At 45.0% G+C, this 17,814-nt stretch overlaps 7 protein-coding genes across 9 annotated transcripts; 3 read left to right on the plus strand and 4 right to left on the minus strand.

Annotated features, from left to right (window-relative positions):
- Window positions 1–2: 2 nt before the first annotated feature.
- On the minus strand, window positions 3–1,664 carry BCIN_01g06440 (hypothetical protein). Its single transcript, XM_001561216.2, has 3 exons — window positions 1,422–1,664; window positions 484–1,270; window positions 3–432 (listed from the first exon to the last, which is right to left on the minus strand). The coding sequence occupies exons 1-3, from the start codon at window positions 1,435–1,437 to the stop codon at window positions 417–419; spliced, it is 819 nt and encodes a 272-aa protein (XP_001561266.1). The 5' UTR covers window positions 1,438–1,664; the 3' UTR covers window positions 3–416.
- A 229-nt stretch (window positions 1,665–1,893) lies between these two features.
- Window positions 1,894–3,958, minus strand: Bcenol1. Of its 3 annotated transcripts, none has more exons than XM_024690619.1 (6): window positions 3,846–3,958; window positions 3,442–3,574; window positions 3,131–3,384; window positions 2,986–3,077; window positions 2,881–2,931; window positions 1,894–2,822 (listed from the first exon to the last, which is right to left on the minus strand). In XM_024690619.1, exons 2-6 carry the CDS (start codon window positions 3,563–3,565, stop codon window positions 2,027–2,029), a joined length of 1,317 nt encoding a protein of 438 aa, XP_024546390.1. In that variant the 5' UTR covers window positions 3,566–3,574; window positions 3,846–3,958; the 3' UTR covers window positions 1,894–2,026. The 3 variants fall into 3 exon arrangements, with proteins under 3 accessions (XP_024546390.1, XP_024546389.1, XP_024546388.1); XM_024690621.1 differs by having other exon boundaries at window positions 3,709–3,958; XM_024690620.1 differs by having other exon boundaries at window positions 3,705–3,958.
- Window positions 3,959–5,099: 1,141 nt separating this feature from the next.
- On the plus strand, window positions 5,100–6,771 carry Bcrpt4. Its single transcript, XM_001561213.2, has 4 exons — window positions 5,100–5,491; window positions 5,545–5,931; window positions 5,982–6,438; window positions 6,489–6,771. Exons 1-4 carry the CDS (start codon window positions 5,275–5,277, stop codon window positions 6,607–6,609), a joined length of 1,182 nt encoding a protein of 393 aa, XP_001561263.1. The 5' UTR covers window positions 5,100–5,274; the 3' UTR covers window positions 6,610–6,771.
- Window positions 6,772–7,634: 863 nt separating this feature from the next.
- On the plus strand, window positions 7,635–11,030 carry BCIN_01g06470 (hypothetical protein). The gene is made up of 5 exons (XM_001561212.2): window positions 7,635–8,199; window positions 8,286–8,356; window positions 8,493–8,724; window positions 8,777–10,353; window positions 10,410–11,030. Exons 1-5 carry the CDS (start codon window positions 8,195–8,197, stop codon window positions 10,628–10,630), a joined length of 2,106 nt encoding a protein of 701 aa, XP_001561262.1. The 5' UTR covers window positions 7,635–8,194; the 3' UTR covers window positions 10,631–11,030.
- Window positions 11,031–11,136: 106 nt separating this feature from the next.
- BCIN_01g06480 (hypothetical protein) lies at window positions 11,137–14,030 on the minus strand. The gene is made up of 4 exons (XM_001561211.2): window positions 13,780–14,030; window positions 13,155–13,713; window positions 12,507–13,099; window positions 11,137–12,451 (listed from the first exon to the last, which is right to left on the minus strand). The coding sequence occupies exons 1-4, from the start codon at window positions 13,819–13,821 to the stop codon at window positions 11,507–11,509; spliced, it is 2,139 nt and encodes a 712-aa protein (XP_001561261.1). The 5' UTR covers window positions 13,822–14,030; the 3' UTR covers window positions 11,137–11,506.
- Window positions 14,031–14,640: 610 nt separating this feature from the next.
- On the minus strand, window positions 14,641–16,167 carry BCIN_01g06490 (hypothetical protein). The gene is made up of 3 exons (XM_001561210.2): window positions 16,036–16,167; window positions 15,921–15,972; window positions 14,641–15,865 (listed from the first exon to the last, which is right to left on the minus strand). The coding sequence occupies exons 1-3, from the start codon at window positions 16,111–16,113 to the stop codon at window positions 15,126–15,128; spliced, it is 870 nt and encodes a 289-aa protein (XP_001561260.1). The 5' UTR covers window positions 16,114–16,167; the 3' UTR covers window positions 14,641–15,125.
- Window positions 16,168–16,242: 75 nt separating this feature from the next.
- On the plus strand, window positions 16,243–17,485 carry Bcpre4. Its single transcript, XM_001561209.2, has 4 exons — window positions 16,243–16,431; window positions 16,493–16,640; window positions 16,693–17,259; window positions 17,312–17,485. The coding sequence occupies exons 1-4, from the start codon at window positions 16,402–16,404 to the stop codon at window positions 17,347–17,349; spliced, it is 783 nt and encodes a 260-aa protein (XP_001561259.1). The 5' UTR covers window positions 16,243–16,401; the 3' UTR covers window positions 17,350–17,485.
- Window positions 17,486–17,814: the final 329 nt, after the last annotated feature.

A 17,814-nucleotide genomic window follows, 5' to 3' on the forward strand; every position in this document is an offset into this window, starting at 1 on the left:
TATAAAAAGGTATAGAAGCAGGTATATTCCCAAAATTACGTTCAGTCGTGCTCGCTATGTCTATCCATGCTTAAATCCGACTAGTATGTATAGCAAATCTTGAAGTCAAGGAAGAACCGAAGTGCAACCTAGAAATATCAGACCAGTCATGTCATTAACTCCCCCCCAATCACTAAACCGACCCAAATCCGACCCAGCACCATTTGCTGTCATCTATGTATCAATGTTTCGTCGTGCATTCGTAAAGGAGCAACTTCATCTTCGGCAGGTTCTGTATATGCAGTGTGTAGGGCTCGCTAGACACTAGTAATACTTTTGTACCTGAGTAGGACCGTGTAAAATTCCATTGGGGATGTATTCCCAGTTTTGACGGATGCTGGAGAGACTGAGTTGTGATAACTACAACTGAAGCCCTTTCACATAAAATCATCACTGCAACCCGTCAGTAATTGCTTCGTGGGAGAAGGGGTAACATAAACTTACTCTCCGAAATCATCATCATAGGCCTGGGTATCTTTGCTGCCCATAGTGTCCCTGCTTGCATTCAAGGTAGTCTTGGTTTTCTGTGCTTTAGACTTCTTTCCTCCCTTTTCAGCTGCCTTCTCCTCTTTCATTTTCTCGTTACTCAAAGCCGTCAGTGTACTGGCGATCTTCTTGATTTGATCACTTGGAAGTTCTTTGGAAATCTGCTTAGTGAACTCTTGCAAGAAGATGATGTATTGTGCTTTCTTGGCATTGTTGGTAATAAGAGGGACAAGAGTTTCGCGGAGCTTCTCAAATTGCAGCTTGGTCTTAGGATCGAAAAGTGGGAGGGTTGTCAAATCGACAGTCGCCGCGGGGTTCTTTTCGTCAATTTGCACTGCGTTCGCAGCACTCGTAGACTTGCGAGAGTTGAAACCAATGCTGCCAAAAAGATCCTCAGCGTGCTTCAAATCGGATTCTTGTTCGGTTCGTCTGAGACGTTCTCTTCTTGTAGCCTCATCCTCTTCACTGCTCTCATCGCTACCTTCTGCCAGTTGTCGTGCTCTCTCGGCCTGCTTCTCAGCGACACGTTGGGCCTTTGACTTTTTGTTTGCAGCAGCCAGTGCATCAGCCTTCGCCTTTCGCTCGGCTTCAACCTTTGCTTTCTCGCGCTCAACTTCAGAATCTTCAGCCGCACTCCAGGAATCTAAGACTTCATCGTCATCCTCCTCATCATCGAACTTTCTTCGGTTCGAAACGGCAGTTTGTGCGGGTGTTTGCTCCGACTCCTCTCCGGAGGATTCCTCATCTATGTGGTAGAGTAGCGGTTAGTTAGGGATACTTTGTTTGTGCATCTGTATGGCGGTAGGTCTTCGAACCAAACCTTCAAATGCTCGTCATTCTATGAGACATTTCGCGCAGAACACGCCGTAGAAAAAATAAAATATTCTGCCACTTACCCCACTTGTCAGGCATTTTCAAGACTAGATTTCCTGTGAATGGATTTTTTTATTGATTCTGACTTGACTGTTTCGAATACTGAGCCTGGAGTCTCAAAAGCCTTACTGCAATAGTCTTCACTATGTGTTGTGGTGGTAGAAAGGAAAATATCAAGAAAGAGGGATTTTGGAAGTTTGTCTTTAGGTTTGCGCCCGCACTTGTTAATAGGCAAGTACCCACTGCTGATGGTTATAAGTTAGACCGATCGGAACAGACAGTGTCTAGTAATGTTGATTGGTCCCGAATTTAGTAACCTTGTACAGTTACAAATGTGTTAGCTCATCACCAATTTAAACCTTTCCAGTCACATCCACGACCACAGACTGCAGTATGTACAATAGCAACAAATTGTACTGATTTCTTTATCATAATGGAAACAATAGGTTGCATTTATACGGCAAAATGAAACATCGTTACAGTCACAACAAAATATGGAAGTAAGCATTTTGTCAAATTGTTTCTCATTTTTAGGTATCATTCATCATTACTCTGGCTATGGTATCGCTCATCCCGCATAAGACAGTTACCTACCCAGCTTACTTTTGTCAAAGTATCTTCAGCTCATTTACAAGTTGACGGCAGTTCTGAAGCTGTCTCCAGCATAGACAGCCTTATCACCGAGCTCCTCCTCAATTCTCAAGATCTGGTTCAACTTGGCCAAACGCTCAGATCTAGCTGGGGCACCAGTCTTGATTTGACCAGCACGGAGACCAACAACAATGTCAGCGATGGTGACATCCTCAGTCTCACCGGAGCGGTGAGAAACCATAACACCCCATCCAGCAGCGAAGGAGTCCTTGGCAGCTTGGATGGACTCGGTAAGAGTACCGATTTGGTTGACCTTCAACAAGAGGGCATTGCAAGACTTAAGTTCAATAGCCTTCTTAATTCTGATTGGGTTGGTGACAGTCAAGTCATCACCGACGATTTGGAAATCGGAGGACTTGTAGAAGTAGCTCCAGGCCTCCCAGTCATCTTCAGCGAATGGATCCTCAATGCTGACGATTGGGTACTTCTTGGCGAGGTTCTTGTATTGATCGGCAAGTTCAGTGTAGGTAATCCACTTGGTTGGGTCACTCTCTGGGTTCTTGAAGTCCAAATCGTACTTCTTGGCATCCTCCTTGTAGAACTCGCTGGAGGCAACGTCCATGGCGATGTTCATCTTTCCGGTGTAACCAGCAGCCTCAATAGACTCAGTGATGAGCTCAAGAGCCTCCTCAGCAGTTTGAATATCTGGTGCAACACCACCCTCGTCTCCGACATTACCGGCAGATTGACCGTACTTCTTCTTGGCGAGGGACTTGAGCTTTTGGTAAACCTCAGCACCTTGTCTGAGAGCTTCGGTGAAAGATGGGGCAGCACTGCAGACTATGTTAGCGTATGATCTATTGAATGTGGAATGTGCAAGTAGTAACTTACGAAGGGACGATCATGAACTCTTGGAATGCCAAACGTCCACCAGCGTGGGAACTATGCGTTGTCAGCGGACTAATATACAACTCTCAGAACTACCAGATTGCTTACCCTCCGTTAAGAACGTTCATGAATGGGACAGGGAGAACATAAGGCTTCTTAGTTCCGGCAAGATCGGAAACGTGAGCGTAAAGTGGGATACCCTGTTATTGAGCGTTAGGCAAGCAGACGATTGTAAGAATGCACTGTGACTGACCTTCTCAGCAGCTCCGGCCTTGGCAACAGCCAAAGAAACACCAAGAATGGCATTGGCACCCAACTTGCCCTTGTTTGGGGTTCCATCGAGGCTGATCAAGAACTCATCAATCTTGGATTGATCCTTGACATCAACGTTCTCCTTGATAAGAGCTGGGCCAATGATATCATTGACGTTGGCGACAGCCTTGGTAACACCCTTTCCAGCCCACTTGTCCTTATCTCCATCACGGAGCTCAACGGCTTCGTGCTGACCTGAAGTGCCATCCGATCAGCCTTGTGGGTTTCTAGTATTTGGAGCGATATACGTACCGGTGGAGGCACCAGATGGAACAATGGCACGGTGAAGACCAGTCTCGGTAACAACATCAACCTCGACGGTTGGGTTTCCACGAGAATCGTAGACGGAACGTGCGTGAATCTTAGTGATAGCCATTTTGACTTTCTATCGAGTAGTGGTCGTTAGTATTTGAGCTTATAGACCAAGTTATACAGATGGGGAAGGGTGCTGGAACAAATGGTGGAGATTGAAGAAGAAAATGTCGGTATCGATGAGGATGGTGGGGTGAGAGCACCAACTCGAGCTTCAGCTTAGAGCTTGTTTCTCTACTTATCGATTCACTTTCATCAAGAGATAGAAATGAAGCTTCTGACCGCAGGTAGATGCCCATACACGGACAACAGTTGAAGGGAGAATATCGTCAAGATGCGCTTACCTTGAAATTTATTGAGACTTTTGGGAAAAGAAGGATGTGATTGTGAGAAAGTGAAGATCAAGAAGTTGGAGTCACAGAGAAGAACGAGATCTTTTTCAACCCCTCGCCCCACCAAACGTGCCAATGCGTCGTCCCTTCCCGTACCAGCCTATAATCCCTGTTGGCCGGAGTTACTCTTAGTAAGTGAGTTACGCCGAAGTCTTGACTGGCTCGATTGGATAACGAGAATGTGCTTCCACCTGTGTTTTGGGCACAGTTTTATGCCAATCTTGGGTGGAAATGTATCGAAATGTATATAAAGTGGAATTGTGTTGCACTTGGAAGCTATCTTGGAAGCTGCTTGTTGAAAGTTTGAAACATCCAAGTACAAGTCAGACCTCCCAGACTAACACCAACGACGTTAGGAATGGCACGTCCCGTACTCTTTGGATCTCAACCATTATTGACAGACGAGAGCCGGATTGTCACTACTTTCAAACTTAAACATGGATACGTGTGTCTATGGAGTAGCATCTCAAGCCAATGCCGTGTCTGGATTCTGGCTGTGCGAACTTTGCGAGCTTGTGGTCGTACTATTCACCTCTCCGGTGGCCGGACCCGACTTGAAGAAAGTTTCCCGAGTGCTCTTGGGTCTCGCGTCTAATAAAAAGATGAACAACGTACCTACCTACCAAGGTGACTGACATTCACTGTAATCCGTACAAGTATGGCACGAATGATAGTAATGCAAGATGTCCTAAATGATCACACCATCACTTTCATCACTGTCGTCACTGTCGTCGCCGTCAAAACCTTGAGGTTGGAACAGGACCAAAAACATACAAAGCGCCGAATCCTCCTGTTGGTATATGAAGGTGGTCTCGTATCTTCTATGCATTTTGGGTGCTTTACATCTCCAAATGCAGCACTTGATATCTACTTGCGGGTGATGTTGAGAAGCGTTGGCTGGGTAGGTACCTGGGCAGTTTGACACCATTGTGAGGGAATTGCAGGCCGGAGCATTGGGCTGCCTCGAAGTGCCGTATATGTATCGCCTGGTAGTGAATATATGCAGGTAAACATAGCGATGTAATGGTCAATCAACAAAATGTACTTGGTAGATAAAACATTGGGTTGTAGATTCTGAGGTTGAGGTTGATCTGAATGCTGTATAAATCTAGCATTGATATTATTGGTTGACTTCAAGGAAGTATGGCCTGACTAATGCCCTGGCTGACCTCAGGCATCTAGATTTTGGAGCTCACTCGATCCACAGGCAACAAGAGCTTCGCATGCAACTTAGTTAAGCCATCTTGGTACCTTTACTTTCATCATACACACCTTCCACGCAAATCTGAAAGCAACGCCCACATTACACTTCCGATAATTCAATCACCTTCACCTAATAAAACATCCCATACATACTATCGGACTCCTTGCGACATTCGACATGGCTACCGACGGCGTTATGGAGCGCGAACGTGCGTTGAACACATTTAGGGAAAAGTTATTGGAGTCCAGAGAATGGGAGGCAAAGCTCAAGGCTTTACGGTTAGAAATTAAGGGATTGCAGAAAGACTTCGACCATACAGAGGATAATATCAAAGCCCTGCAAAGTGTTGGACAAATTATCGGCGAGGTTTTGAAACAACTTGATGATGAGAGATGTGAGTAGGCCAGCGGTAATCCAAATCCAACATTACTAACATTAGAATTCCAGTCATCGTCAAAGCATCATCTGGGCCCAGATATGTCGTCGGCTGCAGGTCGAAGGTTGATAAATTGAAGTTGAAGCAAGGAACCCGTGTAGCACTCGACATGACAACTCTCACAATTATGCGAATGTTACCTCGAGAAGTCGATCCACTTGTTTATAACATGTCTTTGGAAGATCCAGGACAAGTGAGCTTCGGTGGAATTGGTGGTTTGAATGAACAGATTAGAGAATTACGAGAAGTTATCGAACTGCCACTCAAAAATCCGGAATTGTTCTTGCGAGTTGGTATCAAGCCTCCGAAGGGTGTTTTGTTATATGGACCTCCAGGAACTGGAAAGACTTTGTTAGCAAGAGCTGTTGCCAGCAGTTTGGAGACAAACTTTTTAAAGGGTGCGAGTTATGCCTGACATCATTTTCACAGTTATACTAACGTGCTGTAGTTGTCTCATCTGCTATCGTCGATAAGTACATCGGAGAATCTGCGCGTCTGATCAGAGAGATGTTCGGTTATGCCAAGGAACATGAGCCATGTATTATCTTCATGGACGAAATTGATGCTATTGGTGGACGTAGATTTTCGGAGGGAACTTCGGCAGATCGTGAAATTCAGAGAACCTTGATGGAATTGTTGAATCAACTCGATGGTTTCGATTATTTGGGAAAGACAAAAATCATCATGGCTACTAACCGCCCGGATACCCTTGATCCTGCGCTTCTCAGAGCTGGTCGTCTCGACAGGAAGATCGAGATTCCTCTGCCAAATGAGGTTGGACGATTGGAAATTATGAAGATTCATGCTTCCAGCGTCGTTATTGATGGCGAGGTCGACTTCGAAAGTGTGGTAAAGATGAGTGATGGTTTGAACGGTGCTGATTTACGAAACGTTGTCACAGAGGCGTACGTATTCCCTCAGCACATTGCACATAAGACTTTGCTAACTTTTCTAGTGGTTTATTTGCTATCAAGGATTACAGAGATGCTGTCAACCAGGACGATTTCAATAAAGCTGTTCGTAAAGTGGCAGAATCAAAGAAATTGGAAGGCAAGCTGGAATATCAAAAACTATGATTGGTACATAGATTTCGTTTTAGCATGGCGCATCGCATAATTGAGGGATGGTTGGGCATACCGCTCGACTTTGTAAGAATACCACATGAAAAAGAACCTCTTTGAAATTCCATGAACCTGTGCAAACGGGACAGCGTGCCATGAAATAAAATTCTTTTTCCAAATTTCAATCGGCCGTAGTTTGAGTGCATCCATTTATTGTCCCCACAAAGCCATCTTCCATGCTCGCTTGAAAAGGGGCCTTCCTCATTAGGTTTTTAGGGTACGGTATATCTTCAACATTGGTTCCTGTGGGGTGATTGGCGGGGAGTTTGAGGGTCAATAAGGAAATCAATATATTGATTCGCCGAAAGAAAATCTACAATTACATAAAACCCAGATGTAGATTACTGTAGCCTGGAGAAGAAGCGCGAAGCACATCATTTCTCGCACCGGCAAAAAGGAAACACATCTGCCCTGCTCACAATCCTAATGGCCGATTAGACATGCGAATTTTGCATAAATGGCCAGCAGTAATAGTGCCTCACACAACGTGAAGCCGCCGTCCCGCAAAAGGAATGTGTGCAGGTCGTTGGCTTAGCTGGCGGTGATACGGTGTGATTTGGTGGATGGCCTGGTAACCCCAAAACGACGGGCTGTCCGGTTCTTCTTTGTTAGACTGATTCACGGCGTTCACGATTAATTGGGTTTAGATTCTGTTGTTGAATTCGACTGTGAAAACACTCGCCGATGTACTTTACCAGTCATTTGATATAGTGCCGGTACTTACAACCGCTGCTCTGACGCCCCCAACACACGCCGTACAGAGAGTTCAGGATTGTACGTCATGGTGAAGCTTCGATAGAGGAAATCTGTCTGGATAGAGTTGTGCCCCCGCGACCCTAGGTACCTGATTAAAACTCCCCTGTGCCTGGAGAACTTGGAATGTTGCTTTATTTAGATTAACAGGTGGGTCAATTGTGTGGCTTATACAGCTTTAGCAGAATGCTCCCCTGTTGAGCATCTTCAGTAATTGGTACATGAACGAGGAAGACGGTGGGAAGAAGAAGAAACTGAAAAGTCTGAGGTCAAAACTGACAAGAAAGGGCGTTTGGATACGGTTCCAAGACTGCGACTATTCGGGATTGGGTTGGTAAGGTAAGATTTCTTTTTGAAAAGTACGAGAGATGCAGCCGCAAAGGGTTCTCAGTCCAGTTATTCCACACTAGCATCCTCGTGGCCGTCACATATTAGTCAGTTTGAGATCCGCAGCAACAGTCAATTGGCCCCGTATCATAGCAGCTAATAGATTCGTAAACACTTGTTACCGCATTTTCTTTTCATTCACTGGCTTGACAGGTCAAGAGGCAAAGGGCTGTGGGGGTGACAACGTGCACGTTTACATTCAGACGAAGAATATCCAACCCACCATTCTTCCCTCCCACTCCCCTTAAAACCATCCACATCCCTCAACGAAAGAAAGGAAACCATACGTCCCATTTTCATTCGTTTTCTTTAATCTACAATCGTTCTTGCTTTCGATACCCTTTCTGCACACCCTACCAATATCTAGATCCCATCGAACACATCCCCTTTTATTGCAACAATGTGGTATGTATATATGCACTGGAAATGCCTGCTATCTTTCGAGGACGAGGACATCAGACATTTGACCATCTAACTGACCATCTTCGCAGTGGAATCTTCGGATACATTAATTACTTGGTGGAGAAGGACAGAAAGTACATTCTTGACACACTTGTCAATGGTAAGATGCCCAAACTGCCCCTCCTTTTGACTGAGGTGTTACATATACCGCCATTTCAGCCAACAATGTCTTTCAACACTCGCACAGCTGCCATCAACTCTTTGGGATCTGCCAGTTAACAATCTGCAATCTATAGGTCTTTCGCGCCTTGAATACCGTGGTTACGATTCTGCTGGTCTCGCCATCGATGGAGACAAAAAGAATGAAGTCTTTGCATTCAAGGAGGTCGGCAAAGTTGCAAAGTTGAAGGCTCTCATCGAGCAAGAGAAGCCAGATCTCACCAAGGTTTTCGATTCCCACGCCGGTATTGCACACACCAGATGGGCTACTCACGGTCCTCCATCTCGTCTTAATTGCCATCCTCACAGGTATGTAAAGCTATTGCAGGATCCCTATACATTGCTGATGTGAGATTTGCAGATCTGACCCCTCCTGGCAATTCTCGGTCGTACACAATGGTATCATCACCAATTACAAGGAGTTGAAGACTCTGTTGACATCAAAGGGCTTCAAGTTTGAGACCGAGACCGACACAGAATGCATTGCCAAGCTTGCAAAATACCTTTACGACCAGCACCCAACAATTGGCTTTACGGATTTGGCAAAGGCAGTCATCAAGGAATTGCAAGGTGCTTTTGGTCTTCTGATGAAGTCAGTACACTATCCACACGAGGTTATTGCTGCACGTAAGGGTTCGCCCTTGGTCATTGGTGTACGAACAGAGAAGCGCATGAAGGTTGATTTTGTTGATGTCGAATACGCTGAGGACGGACCATTACCAGCCGAAAAAGCTTCACAAAATGCTGCTTTGAAGAAATCCAACGTTGGAAATTTCCTCTCCGCTAGCAATGCTCTTGCTCCAGCAGACAAGTCCTTGTTGCACAGATCCCAATCTCGTGCCTTCATGACTGATGATGGAGCTCCAATGCCAACCGAGTTTTTCCTCTCTTCAGATCCTTCTGCTATCGTCGAGCACACCAAGAAGGTCATGTACCTTGAGGACGATGATATCGCTCACATCCATGAGGGTTCCTTGAACATCCACAGACTCACCAAGGTTGATGGCTCATCCAATGTCCGCACAATCCAAACTCTTGAGTTGGAACTCCAAGAAATCATGAAGGGTAAATTCGACCATTTCATGCAAAAGGAGATTTTCGAACAACCAGAATCAGTCATCAACACAATGAGAGGACGCTTGGATGTCGAGAACAAGACGGTTACACTCGGTGGTTTGAGATCATACATTGCCACTATCCGACGTTGCAGAAGAATCATATTCATCGCTTGTGGTACTAGTTATCACTCTTGCATGGCGGTTCGTGGTGCTTTCGAAGAGTTGACTGAAATTCCAATTGCCGTCGAGTTGGCCTCGGATTTCCTCGATAGACAAGCACCCGTCTTCCGTGATGACACTTGTGTTTTCGTTTCTCAATCTGGTGAGACTGCAGATTCCTTGATGGCTCTCCGATACTGCTTAGAGCGTGGTGCGTTGACCGTCGGCATTGTCAATGTTGTCGGCTCCTCCATCTCCCTCCTCACTCACTGTGGTGTCCATGTCAACGCCGGTCCCGAAATCGGTGTTGCTTCTACCAAGGCCTACACTTCTCAATTCATTGCTATGATTATGTTTGCTCTCTCCTTGAGTGAAGATCGTTCCTCAAAACAGAAGAGACGCGAGGATATCATGGATGGGCTTGGAAAGATCTCAGGACAAATCAAGGAGGTCTTGGAGCTCGACCAACCAATCAAGGAGCTTTGTGCCAGAACATTCAAGGATCAAAAGAGTTTGTTGCTTTTGGGTAGAGGTAGCCAATATTCTACCGCTTTGGAGGGTGCCCTCAAGATCAAGGAAATTTCTTACCTCCATTGCGAGGCTGTCATGTCTGGTGAACTTAAGCACGGTGTTTTGGCATTGGTTGATGAGAATTTGCCAATCATCATGATTCTTACTCGTGATGAGATTTTTGCTAAGTCTCTTAACGCTTATCAGCAAGGTATGCTTGCACTCTCAAATTCTTTTTAACTAAACAACCAACGCTAATTTTTATAGTCATTGCTCGTTCTGGCAAGCCGATTGTTATCTGCAACCCCGGAGATGAGGAATTCCAGACCAGTCAAGCCGAGAAGATTGAGATTCCAGCTACAATTGACTGTTTACAAGGTCTCCTCAACGTTCTCCCACTCCAACTTATTTCCTACCACTTGGCTGTTGCCGGTGGTCTCAACGTCGATTTCCCAAGAAACTTGGCCAAGTCAGTCACCGTCGAGTAAATAGGTTTCCGGTATGGCGTAGCTATAAAAGGCTACTAAGCCCCATCGCTTTGGTATTCTGCTGGACTCGGATGCATTGAAAGGAAATGGAAGAAAAGGATGGGCAAGAAGTCTAGCTACACATTCAAGTGTTGTGCTTCTTTATTTTTTTGCGTAGATGTGAGGCTTAGCGAATTGTGGGCACTAAAAACTCGGTTTGGGATCTTTTGATGGAGGGGTGGTATGTGCTTCCATAGTTAGCTGCTATTGTGATGAATGCAATGCACTCTCTTTAGATATCTACTTCTGCGGAAGCGCGGTTGCAATTTGCGTAGGGAAGTCAATGGCCAGACAAGCTCTCTTTTTTGATAGACAATGAAATGAAATACATTGTTAAAATATATTGCTTTTTGGTGCTACACGATATGATGCGTGTTACGACAGTCTGGAGCATTCAGCATAGATTGCAGGGTGTCTGCCATATGCCACAACCTTTATAATTTGAAAATGTGCAAAACACAAAGGAATGAGTTTCATAGAATTCCGAACCAATGAACAGCTTTAAAGGTATATTAACAATATCTATTTCTGACTAGTAGGTATGATACGTGATGCCCCCAATCAAACTTCGACTTCCCCGCTGCCACAATGTGGACAGCTCCAACATGCATGCATGTCATTCCATAATCATTAAACGGGTATGAGAGCATCAAAAACGACTTTTCGCCCGCGTGCCCAGCAGTTTCTCCTACCTTACCTCACCCAACGTATGTACAAGCAGAAGAAGAATTCAGTCAGAAAAAGGCGGAAAGGTTTAAAGAAAAGCATAATACAAGGGTGAAACTATGCAGGGAAAGGTTAATCCCATCCTCAACAAAATCGCTTAGCCAGAATTCATTATTTGCCATTCTTCTTTGGCGTCTTGGATTTTGGTGTCTCCGGCTTTGATGCCTTGGATTTTGGGGTTTTTGATTCTGGCGCCTTCACCTCGTCGGATTTAACGGGAGATTTGGCTTTTGCATCCAAGTCCTCTGGATAGATGCTACCTTCGGCGTTGTCGAAGAGAGTTTGGTCGCCCTTGCCACCCATCTCAATGAATTCATTTGGATCCCGTTGAGCTGCTGGGACTTCTTCATTCTTGTTTCCATTTTGCATCGTGTCTTGTTGAGTTGAGGGCTGGTTGATACAATTAGACTTAGCATTGGGATTTTTGATGTATACCTTAACAGGGTTTTTGTCGGAGTTGATGTGAATGATCTTGGAAACCTTAACCTCGTTGATGTCGCTGAGTAGTGTTCTTTCTCTTACGATCTTACGCTTGCTAAAGTCGAGACCAGCAAGTCCGCCGACTAGACCGTCTGTGCTATCATGAACATTGAGAGTCTTCTGAGTCATCCATGAATGCGCCAAGCACTCATCAACGGTATAACGCTGCTCCGGGTCGACTGTCAGCATATGATCAATGAGATCCAATGCTGGATCACCAATACTGTCCCAGTATGGAGAAGGATAGTCAAATCTACCGAGCTTGATCTGGGCTTTGAGGTCGTAAGGATTGTCCCTGGAATACAATTCATCGGAAAAGGGTGGGAATCCACAGAGGCATATGTATAGAACGACTCCTAATGACCAAATATCAACTGCACGAGTGTATTTTCGATGGTGGCTGTCTTGCAGGATTTCCGGGGCTACGTAGCTTGGAGTACCACAAAGCGTTGTCGTAAAAGACGCTTCTCCAATAATTTTTGAGAGACCAAAGTCTGCAAGTTTTACATGCAAGTCTTCATCTGTCATCAAAATATTTTCTGGTTTGATATCCCTATGTACGATACCACGTTCATGCTATTATTGATTAGTTAGCTAGAATCGACGGAAAGTTATCAAGACAAGCGCTCACCAAGTACTTCAAGCCTTCAAACAATTGAACGAAAACCTTTCTTGTTTCTTGTTCTGTAAGTTTGCCCTTTTTGACAATCCAGTTAAATAACTCTCCTTCCGCTGCGAGCTCTAGGACGAGGTAAGTTCCGCCAGGTTCATCAAAAGTATCTTTCAAGCATAGAATGTTCGGATGACTGACGCCCATTAGTATTGCAATTTCTTGCTGCAAGCCTTCAATTCTTTGTTTTTCTCCGAGGCCGGGATTCCTTGTAAAGACTTTGACTGCGAAACGTTGACCTGTAGCCTTTTCGACGCATAAGTAAACAGTTGCATAATGTCCTGACCCAAGTTTTTCTAGTAGTAGGTATTTCTGCAAGAATTTGCTGGTTTCGCGCAGCTTTGGGTATCGAAAGACAAATCTGACATCATCCACTACTTCTATTTCATCTCCATCTTCGAGTTGGCGACGTTTGTTTCGTCCAATGATACTCTCTTTGATGAAGGTGCCATTGCTTGACAGATCCTCGACGAATGCAACGTTTAGACCTGCTTGATTTTCGGTGAAAATGAGACAATGTCTATTGGAGACCCTGATATCATCGATGTTGAGATCTAGAAAGATCGTTAGTACCACACTTTTGTGTCAGATTGTCTGGGTGTCACTTACCACACTCTGGATGTCGTCCGATCAAGTATCCTCCAGAAGCAATGCCTTTAAATTTAGTAGCTTCATAAGCCTCTTCTTCCTTATTCAAATCTTTACCTGCACGAGGGTTTCCAAGATCACTGTCCTTATCTGGCAAAGGACAAGCATTTCTTCTCCTCAAGACAAGACGTCTTCCATACTTGTAGTTGAGAGGCATCAAGTATCCCCAAACACCTTCCTCTTCCTCATCTTCGACCTGGCTTGACAACGTAGTTGCGTCTCGTTGTGATTGGCTCAATTCTTGAGTTTTTGCTTGGGAATATCGAACAGGAGATGACAAAGCTTGTGAATCCTTATGGAAACGTTCATTTGGTTCTGGAGTTCGGTGCTGGATCTGGCTTGGTCGACCCTCTGGTGGTGTTGCAGTGACATCTCTAAGATTGTCGCTAGAAGAAGAATCTCGATGGGTAACCGGGGAAGGAAGGTGCTGCTTATTCGAGATTGGAGTATGACCCGGTTGTGAGAGTCTTTCTGAACGGCGCGGCTTCTTGTATGATTCGCTCTCTTCGATCGTTCCTGCCTACATTGAGATTATCTGTTAGCCTTTCCGAATTCGACAACTATAAGGAAGGGATTATTTTCCTACCCTGTCGCGCTTCAAATTGCCTTTTCCTCTTTCTGAAGGCATCTTGACACAGATTGAAGGTCGGGCTGATTCTTGATGCGATTTGAGATAGTATATTTCGCAGAAAGTGCACGAGTTGAGAGATTGAAGTGAGCTGAGGTGTTGAGCTTCTGCAGATGTTGCAAATGCGTTAATTCTTAATGAAAGTAACGGTGTACGTAGCAATTCAAACGGATTATCAGTGAGTTTTTCTTTGCGAGGAGTATATTTTCTTTTGATTGGGGAGTCGGATTGACTGATTGATTCATTCTTTTCGATAGGTAATCAGAAGGACTAGGTACTCCAGATCTTCTGTGCCATGCTAGGAATAAGGGCTCGGCCGCTCGGGGTAGAATGAACTAGGGGCCCACCAGCCTTTACTGCCTAGAAACGAGAGAAAAATGTGTCGATCGCATCAATATGTGCACGTAAACCGCAAACCGCAAACCCCGCCAGCTGCAGAGGAGAACATGCGTGAGCATTCACTTGTCATATTACATGCGGTGAATTGGCAGCACCACCACAAAAGAAAATGTCCCCCAGGCAGCAATTCCCACGGTACCTAGGTAGGTATCTCGGGCACGAAGAGGGGAAAGGAGAGGTCCGCATGTTGACTGACATTGGCAGTGTTACTGATGGGATTGGTGTCGGTATTCGTAGCCATGATTGGGTCTCTCGTACCATTTCATCCACGAGTACAAAAGAGCATAAACACCACCAAGCTTCGACGCACGGGCAAACGTTATCATCACTATGTATAAAAATCACTTTTTCCCCATGTTGAAGTGGAACTGAGACTAATAATGAATGTGGATATAAGGTAAATGTATGCCATATGGCCAGTGGGGGTGAAGATTTATTAAGCCACGAGTAAGATGTTTTGGGCTGAAATTTGCATCAGTCTAGATTTTGTCTAGTTCTTCGCCCTCACACATGCAATATCATCAAATATCTCGAGAGCCTCAACCCAAATTCTAGTTTGAACCGATTCCCTTCGAGCTGGGATTAGTCAAATACAATATCTCGTGATATATATGCATGCGCGGGTCTTGTGAATACACGAGTAGTGTAAACAATATCAGAAGGGGTCTGCTGGACCATTGTAAAACATAGTCTCTAGGTCTCTTGTCATCTGATGTCGACCAAGGCTCTCTACCCCGGTACCTTATGATGACGGAACCTCGAGTCTTCTAAGTGTCCCAAGGTCTTTGCTTAAATCTATCTCGTACCTCTTCAGTAAAGACTCGAAGTCGTACCTAGTCCTCAAGTCGAAGCTTGAAACGGCTTGTTGTAGTTTTGAATGGATTTTCATCAATAGGCCGTGAATCTCAACTTTCAAATCTTGTCTTTCTCTTGACGCCTTGCGTGTTTGACGAATTAGGCCTACCCTTATCGAGTCCCGCCATGATTCGTTCGGCAGTGCTTTTTTGTCCCTTTCCATTAATGCTACTGGTATTTGAAATCGCGCTGCGAGTTTCGCCCGAGGCTGTTGCAGGTACGAAGTCCAGAGCTTCCCTCTGGCCTCGAGCTTTCTTTTCCTCTCGTTCCTTCAAGATTTTTTGTTGGCTTTTCGAGAGTTCCTCTTTGTAAGCATACTCGGGAAATCCGGCCGGATTCCATAGATCCTGAGGAAGGGTTGTTGCGTATTGTTCCGCCTCGTCAATATCCGCAAAGTCCATGAGCTTCTGCATCAAACTCGGATTTTTGAGCGCCGCTGACTTTGCAAGCTTTTCATTGAAATGTGTCCCCTGCTTTTTGAGGTCGAGGAAATGCTTAAATTTCGCGTTCGTGCTGGTAACTGGTGAACCTGGAGGTGAAGGGGGAATATCGTAATTAGGGACAGTCGGGAGGGTGAGATCTCGTAACAAAGCTCGGTTCGCGGAGTATGGTGACTGTGGTTCTCCATCGCGTTCCCCGTTCATGAGATCCTCTACTTCTGAGAAGTCCGTCGCCTCGACTGGTCCCAGTTGAGGACCAACGAGTGGAGCGTTTGGTTTTGGATTGCTTGGTAGTTCAATAGTCTGTGGATCTTCTGTAGGCGGAAACCCTCTCGCATGTGGCTGCACATCTTTCAAGCAGTCAGAAGTGCTGTAAGTCTAACTTCTACCGTAAGGTTCGCGTACCTTTTGCTGTGCCATTTGCAGTAGAATTGTTGGATATTAAATCGCCAGAAGTCTATAGCCTATGATGTCAGCGACTTCTATAATGTCAATTGCATTGAACAGATACTCAGCTTACGTTTGAAGAGCTCTGCGGCTTGTCAATCTGAAGAGAGTCCTCCTCGTCGCTGCTTCCATAATCTACTAAACCTGCCATAATGGTTGTATTGCGAGTGGTTTCGATAAGGAAGGATCATTTACATGTACCGGCACACAAGTGATAAAAAGTGCCAGTGCTAGCTTTCCGCGTTCCAGATTGGTTCCCGGGGCTTATTTTCCGACATTTGGCCTCAGGTTGCAGAAGGCGCGTCCCGAGCTCTGCCTGGAACAACGAGAGCTCCTCAAGCTCCAACACTATCAATCAATAACTTTACCCCCATGAACATTTGAAGATACCACACAATACCTTAACAACCCTTCCAATCCCAATAACCCTTCAAACATCATGAATCACCTTCCACAAGCTTGGGGCCGTGTAAGTACAAATATACTCCCAATATGAGTGAGATATGTCCAGGTTACTGACGTTCAAATAGCCTAGAGATGATGTTTATGGCGCCTATGATGCTTCATATCTTCAACAAAACGGACCAAATCAACACACTCAATCGCCCATCGTCACTGGTACATCGGTTGTGGCGTTAAAGTTTAAAGACGGTGTCGTAATCGCAGCAGATAACTTGGGTATAGCCTATAACTATACGCTTCAAATGCATCTCACTAACAATTCCAATAGCATCATATGGTTCTCTCGCACGATTCACAGACGTAAAACGTCTTCGAAAGTTCGCAGATACATCCGTTGTTGGATTTGGTGGCGACGTATCAGATATGCAATACTTGGATCGACTTCTCCAGTCCCTCGATACCGAAGAAGCATACGGCGCATCAGGTCACACCCTCAATGCTCATAACCTCCACAAATACCTCTCGAAAGTCCTTTACAAGCGTCGATCCGACTTCAATCCTCTATGGAACACCTTACTGGTTGCAGGATTGGATGAACATGATAAACCTTTCTTGGCGAGCGCCGATTTATTGGGAACCACATTCTCTTCTCCAAGTTTGGCTACTGGATTCGGTGCACATTTGGCCCAGCCGTTGTTAAGAAAGGTTGCACCAGATGAGGAGGCTGCTGCAAAGTTGACCAAAGAAGCGGCTTTAGAGGCAGTTAAAGAGAGCATGAAGGTCTTGTTTTACAGAGACGCTAGGAGTATGGACAAGTATTCGATTGCGGTTATTACAAAGGAAGGTATCGATTTGAAGGAGAACGAGGAATTGGAGAAACAAAGTTGGGCTTTTGGTAAGATTTCAAGTATCAAACACTCCGTGATGGTATGCTAACAGTCAAATAGCTGAACAAATTCGGGGATACGGGACCCAGGTCAACTAAATGGATGATTTTAATATACCTTGCGCTGTAAACTAGACAATGATGAAATGAAGCATATCAAGTTTTGAGGTTCCTTGCCTCGTGGGTTAACAAACACCATCCATCTCATCCCCAATCTATTTCCTCGGTCGTTTGAATGTTTTTTTGATTTGTGTCGTTTCTGTAGGTGCAAGATATTGTGTCAGATTTTGAAAGTTTAAGAAATCGGTTCTTGCCATGTTTTTGTGGAATTTTAAGAGTAGGATCTCCGAATACGCTGTTGATATACCTAGGTAGGTACATTCAACTACCTCTTCCGGCCTTTTATGTCGGAATGAATGATGGAGCGAAGTTGGTTTAGTGAAGTTCATACGTCAACACTAATGAAGGGGTGATCTACCACAAAGAAGGGATGTAATTGCAGCATTTCTACTCCTTACGTTGCGTTCACACATATCTAGTCAGTAATCACCTAAACTTTTCGAA

This window comes from Botrytis cinerea, chromosome 1 (assembly GCF_000143535.2).
Source record: "Botrytis cinerea B05.10 chromosome 1, complete sequence".
In the NCBI taxonomy this organism is placed as follows: Eukaryota; Fungi; Ascomycota; class Leotiomycetes; order Helotiales; family Sclerotiniaceae; genus Botrytis; species Botrytis cinerea.

Excerpts from the sequence above, each read along its gene's own strand:
- Bcrpt4 (XM_001561213.2), top strand. The coding sequence starts at position 5,275 with ATGGCTACCGACGGCGTTATGGAGCGCGAACGTGCGTTGAACACATTT. Across the intron at positions 5,492-5,544 it reads ACAACTTGATGATGAGAGAT|TCATCGTCAAAGCATCATCT; the intron begins GTGAGTAGGCCA and ends TTAGAATTCCAG. Across the intron at positions 6,439-6,488 it reads CGAAACGTTGTCACAGAGGC|TGGTTTATTTGCTATCAAGG; the intron begins GTACGTATTCCC and ends TAACTTTTCTAG.
- Bcpre4 (XM_001561209.2), top strand. The coding sequence starts at position 16,402 with ATGAATCACCTTCCACAAGCTTGGGGCCGT. Across the intron at positions 16,432-16,492 it reads TTCCACAAGCTTGGGGCCGT|CCTAGAGATGATGTTTATGG; the intron begins GTAAGTACAAAT and ends ACGTTCAAATAG. Across the intron at positions 17,260-17,311 it reads GAAACAAAGTTGGGCTTTTG|CTGAACAAATTCGGGGATAC; the intron begins GTAAGATTTCAA and ends ACAGTCAAATAG.
- BCIN_01g06490 (XM_001561210.2), bottom strand. The coding sequence starts at position 16,113 with ATGGCAGGTTTAGTAGATTATGGAAGCAGCGACGAGGAGGACTCTCTT. Across the intron at positions 15,973-16,035 it reads AGCCGCAGAGCTCTTCAAAC|ACTTCTGGCGATTTAATATC; the intron begins GTAAGCTGAGTA and ends CATAGGCTATAG. Across the intron at positions 15,866-15,920 it reads TGCAAATGGCACAGCAAAAG|ATGTGCAGCCACATGCGAGA; the intron begins GTACGCGAACCT and ends ACTGCTTGAAAG.
- BCIN_01g06470 (XM_001561212.2), top strand. Across the intron at positions 8,725-8,776 it reads CTTAATTGCCATCCTCACAG|ATCTGACCCCTCCTGGCAAT; the intron begins GTATGTAAAGCT and ends TGAGATTTGCAG. Across the intron at positions 10,354-10,409 it reads TCTTAACGCTTATCAGCAAG|TCATTGCTCGTTCTGGCAAG; the intron begins GTATGCTTGCAC and ends TAATTTTTATAG.
- Bcenol1 (XM_024690620.1), bottom strand. The coding sequence starts at position 3,800 with ATGGGCATCTACCTGCGGTCAGAAGCTTCATTTCTATCTCTTGATGAA. Across the intron at positions 3,575-3,704 it reads CTAAGCTGAAGCTCGAGTTG|AAAGTCAAAATGGCTATCAC; the intron begins GTGCTCTCACCC and ends ACTACTCGATAG. Across the intron at positions 2,932-2,985 it reads ATGAACGTTCTTAACGGAGG|TTCCCACGCTGGTGGACGTT; the intron begins GTAAGCAATCTG and ends GACAACGCATAG.
- BCIN_01g06480 (XM_001561211.2), bottom strand. The coding sequence starts at position 13,821 with ATGCCTTCAGAAAGAGGAAAAGGCAATTTGAAGCGCGACAGG. Across the intron at positions 13,100-13,154 it reads CGGACGACATCCAGAGTGTG|ATCTCAACATCGATGATATC; the intron begins GTAAGTGACACC and ends CGATCTTTCTAG. Across the intron at positions 12,452-12,506 it reads TTGAAGGCTTGAAGTACTTG|CATGAACGTGGTATCGTACA; the intron begins GTGAGCGCTTGT and ends AATCAATAATAG.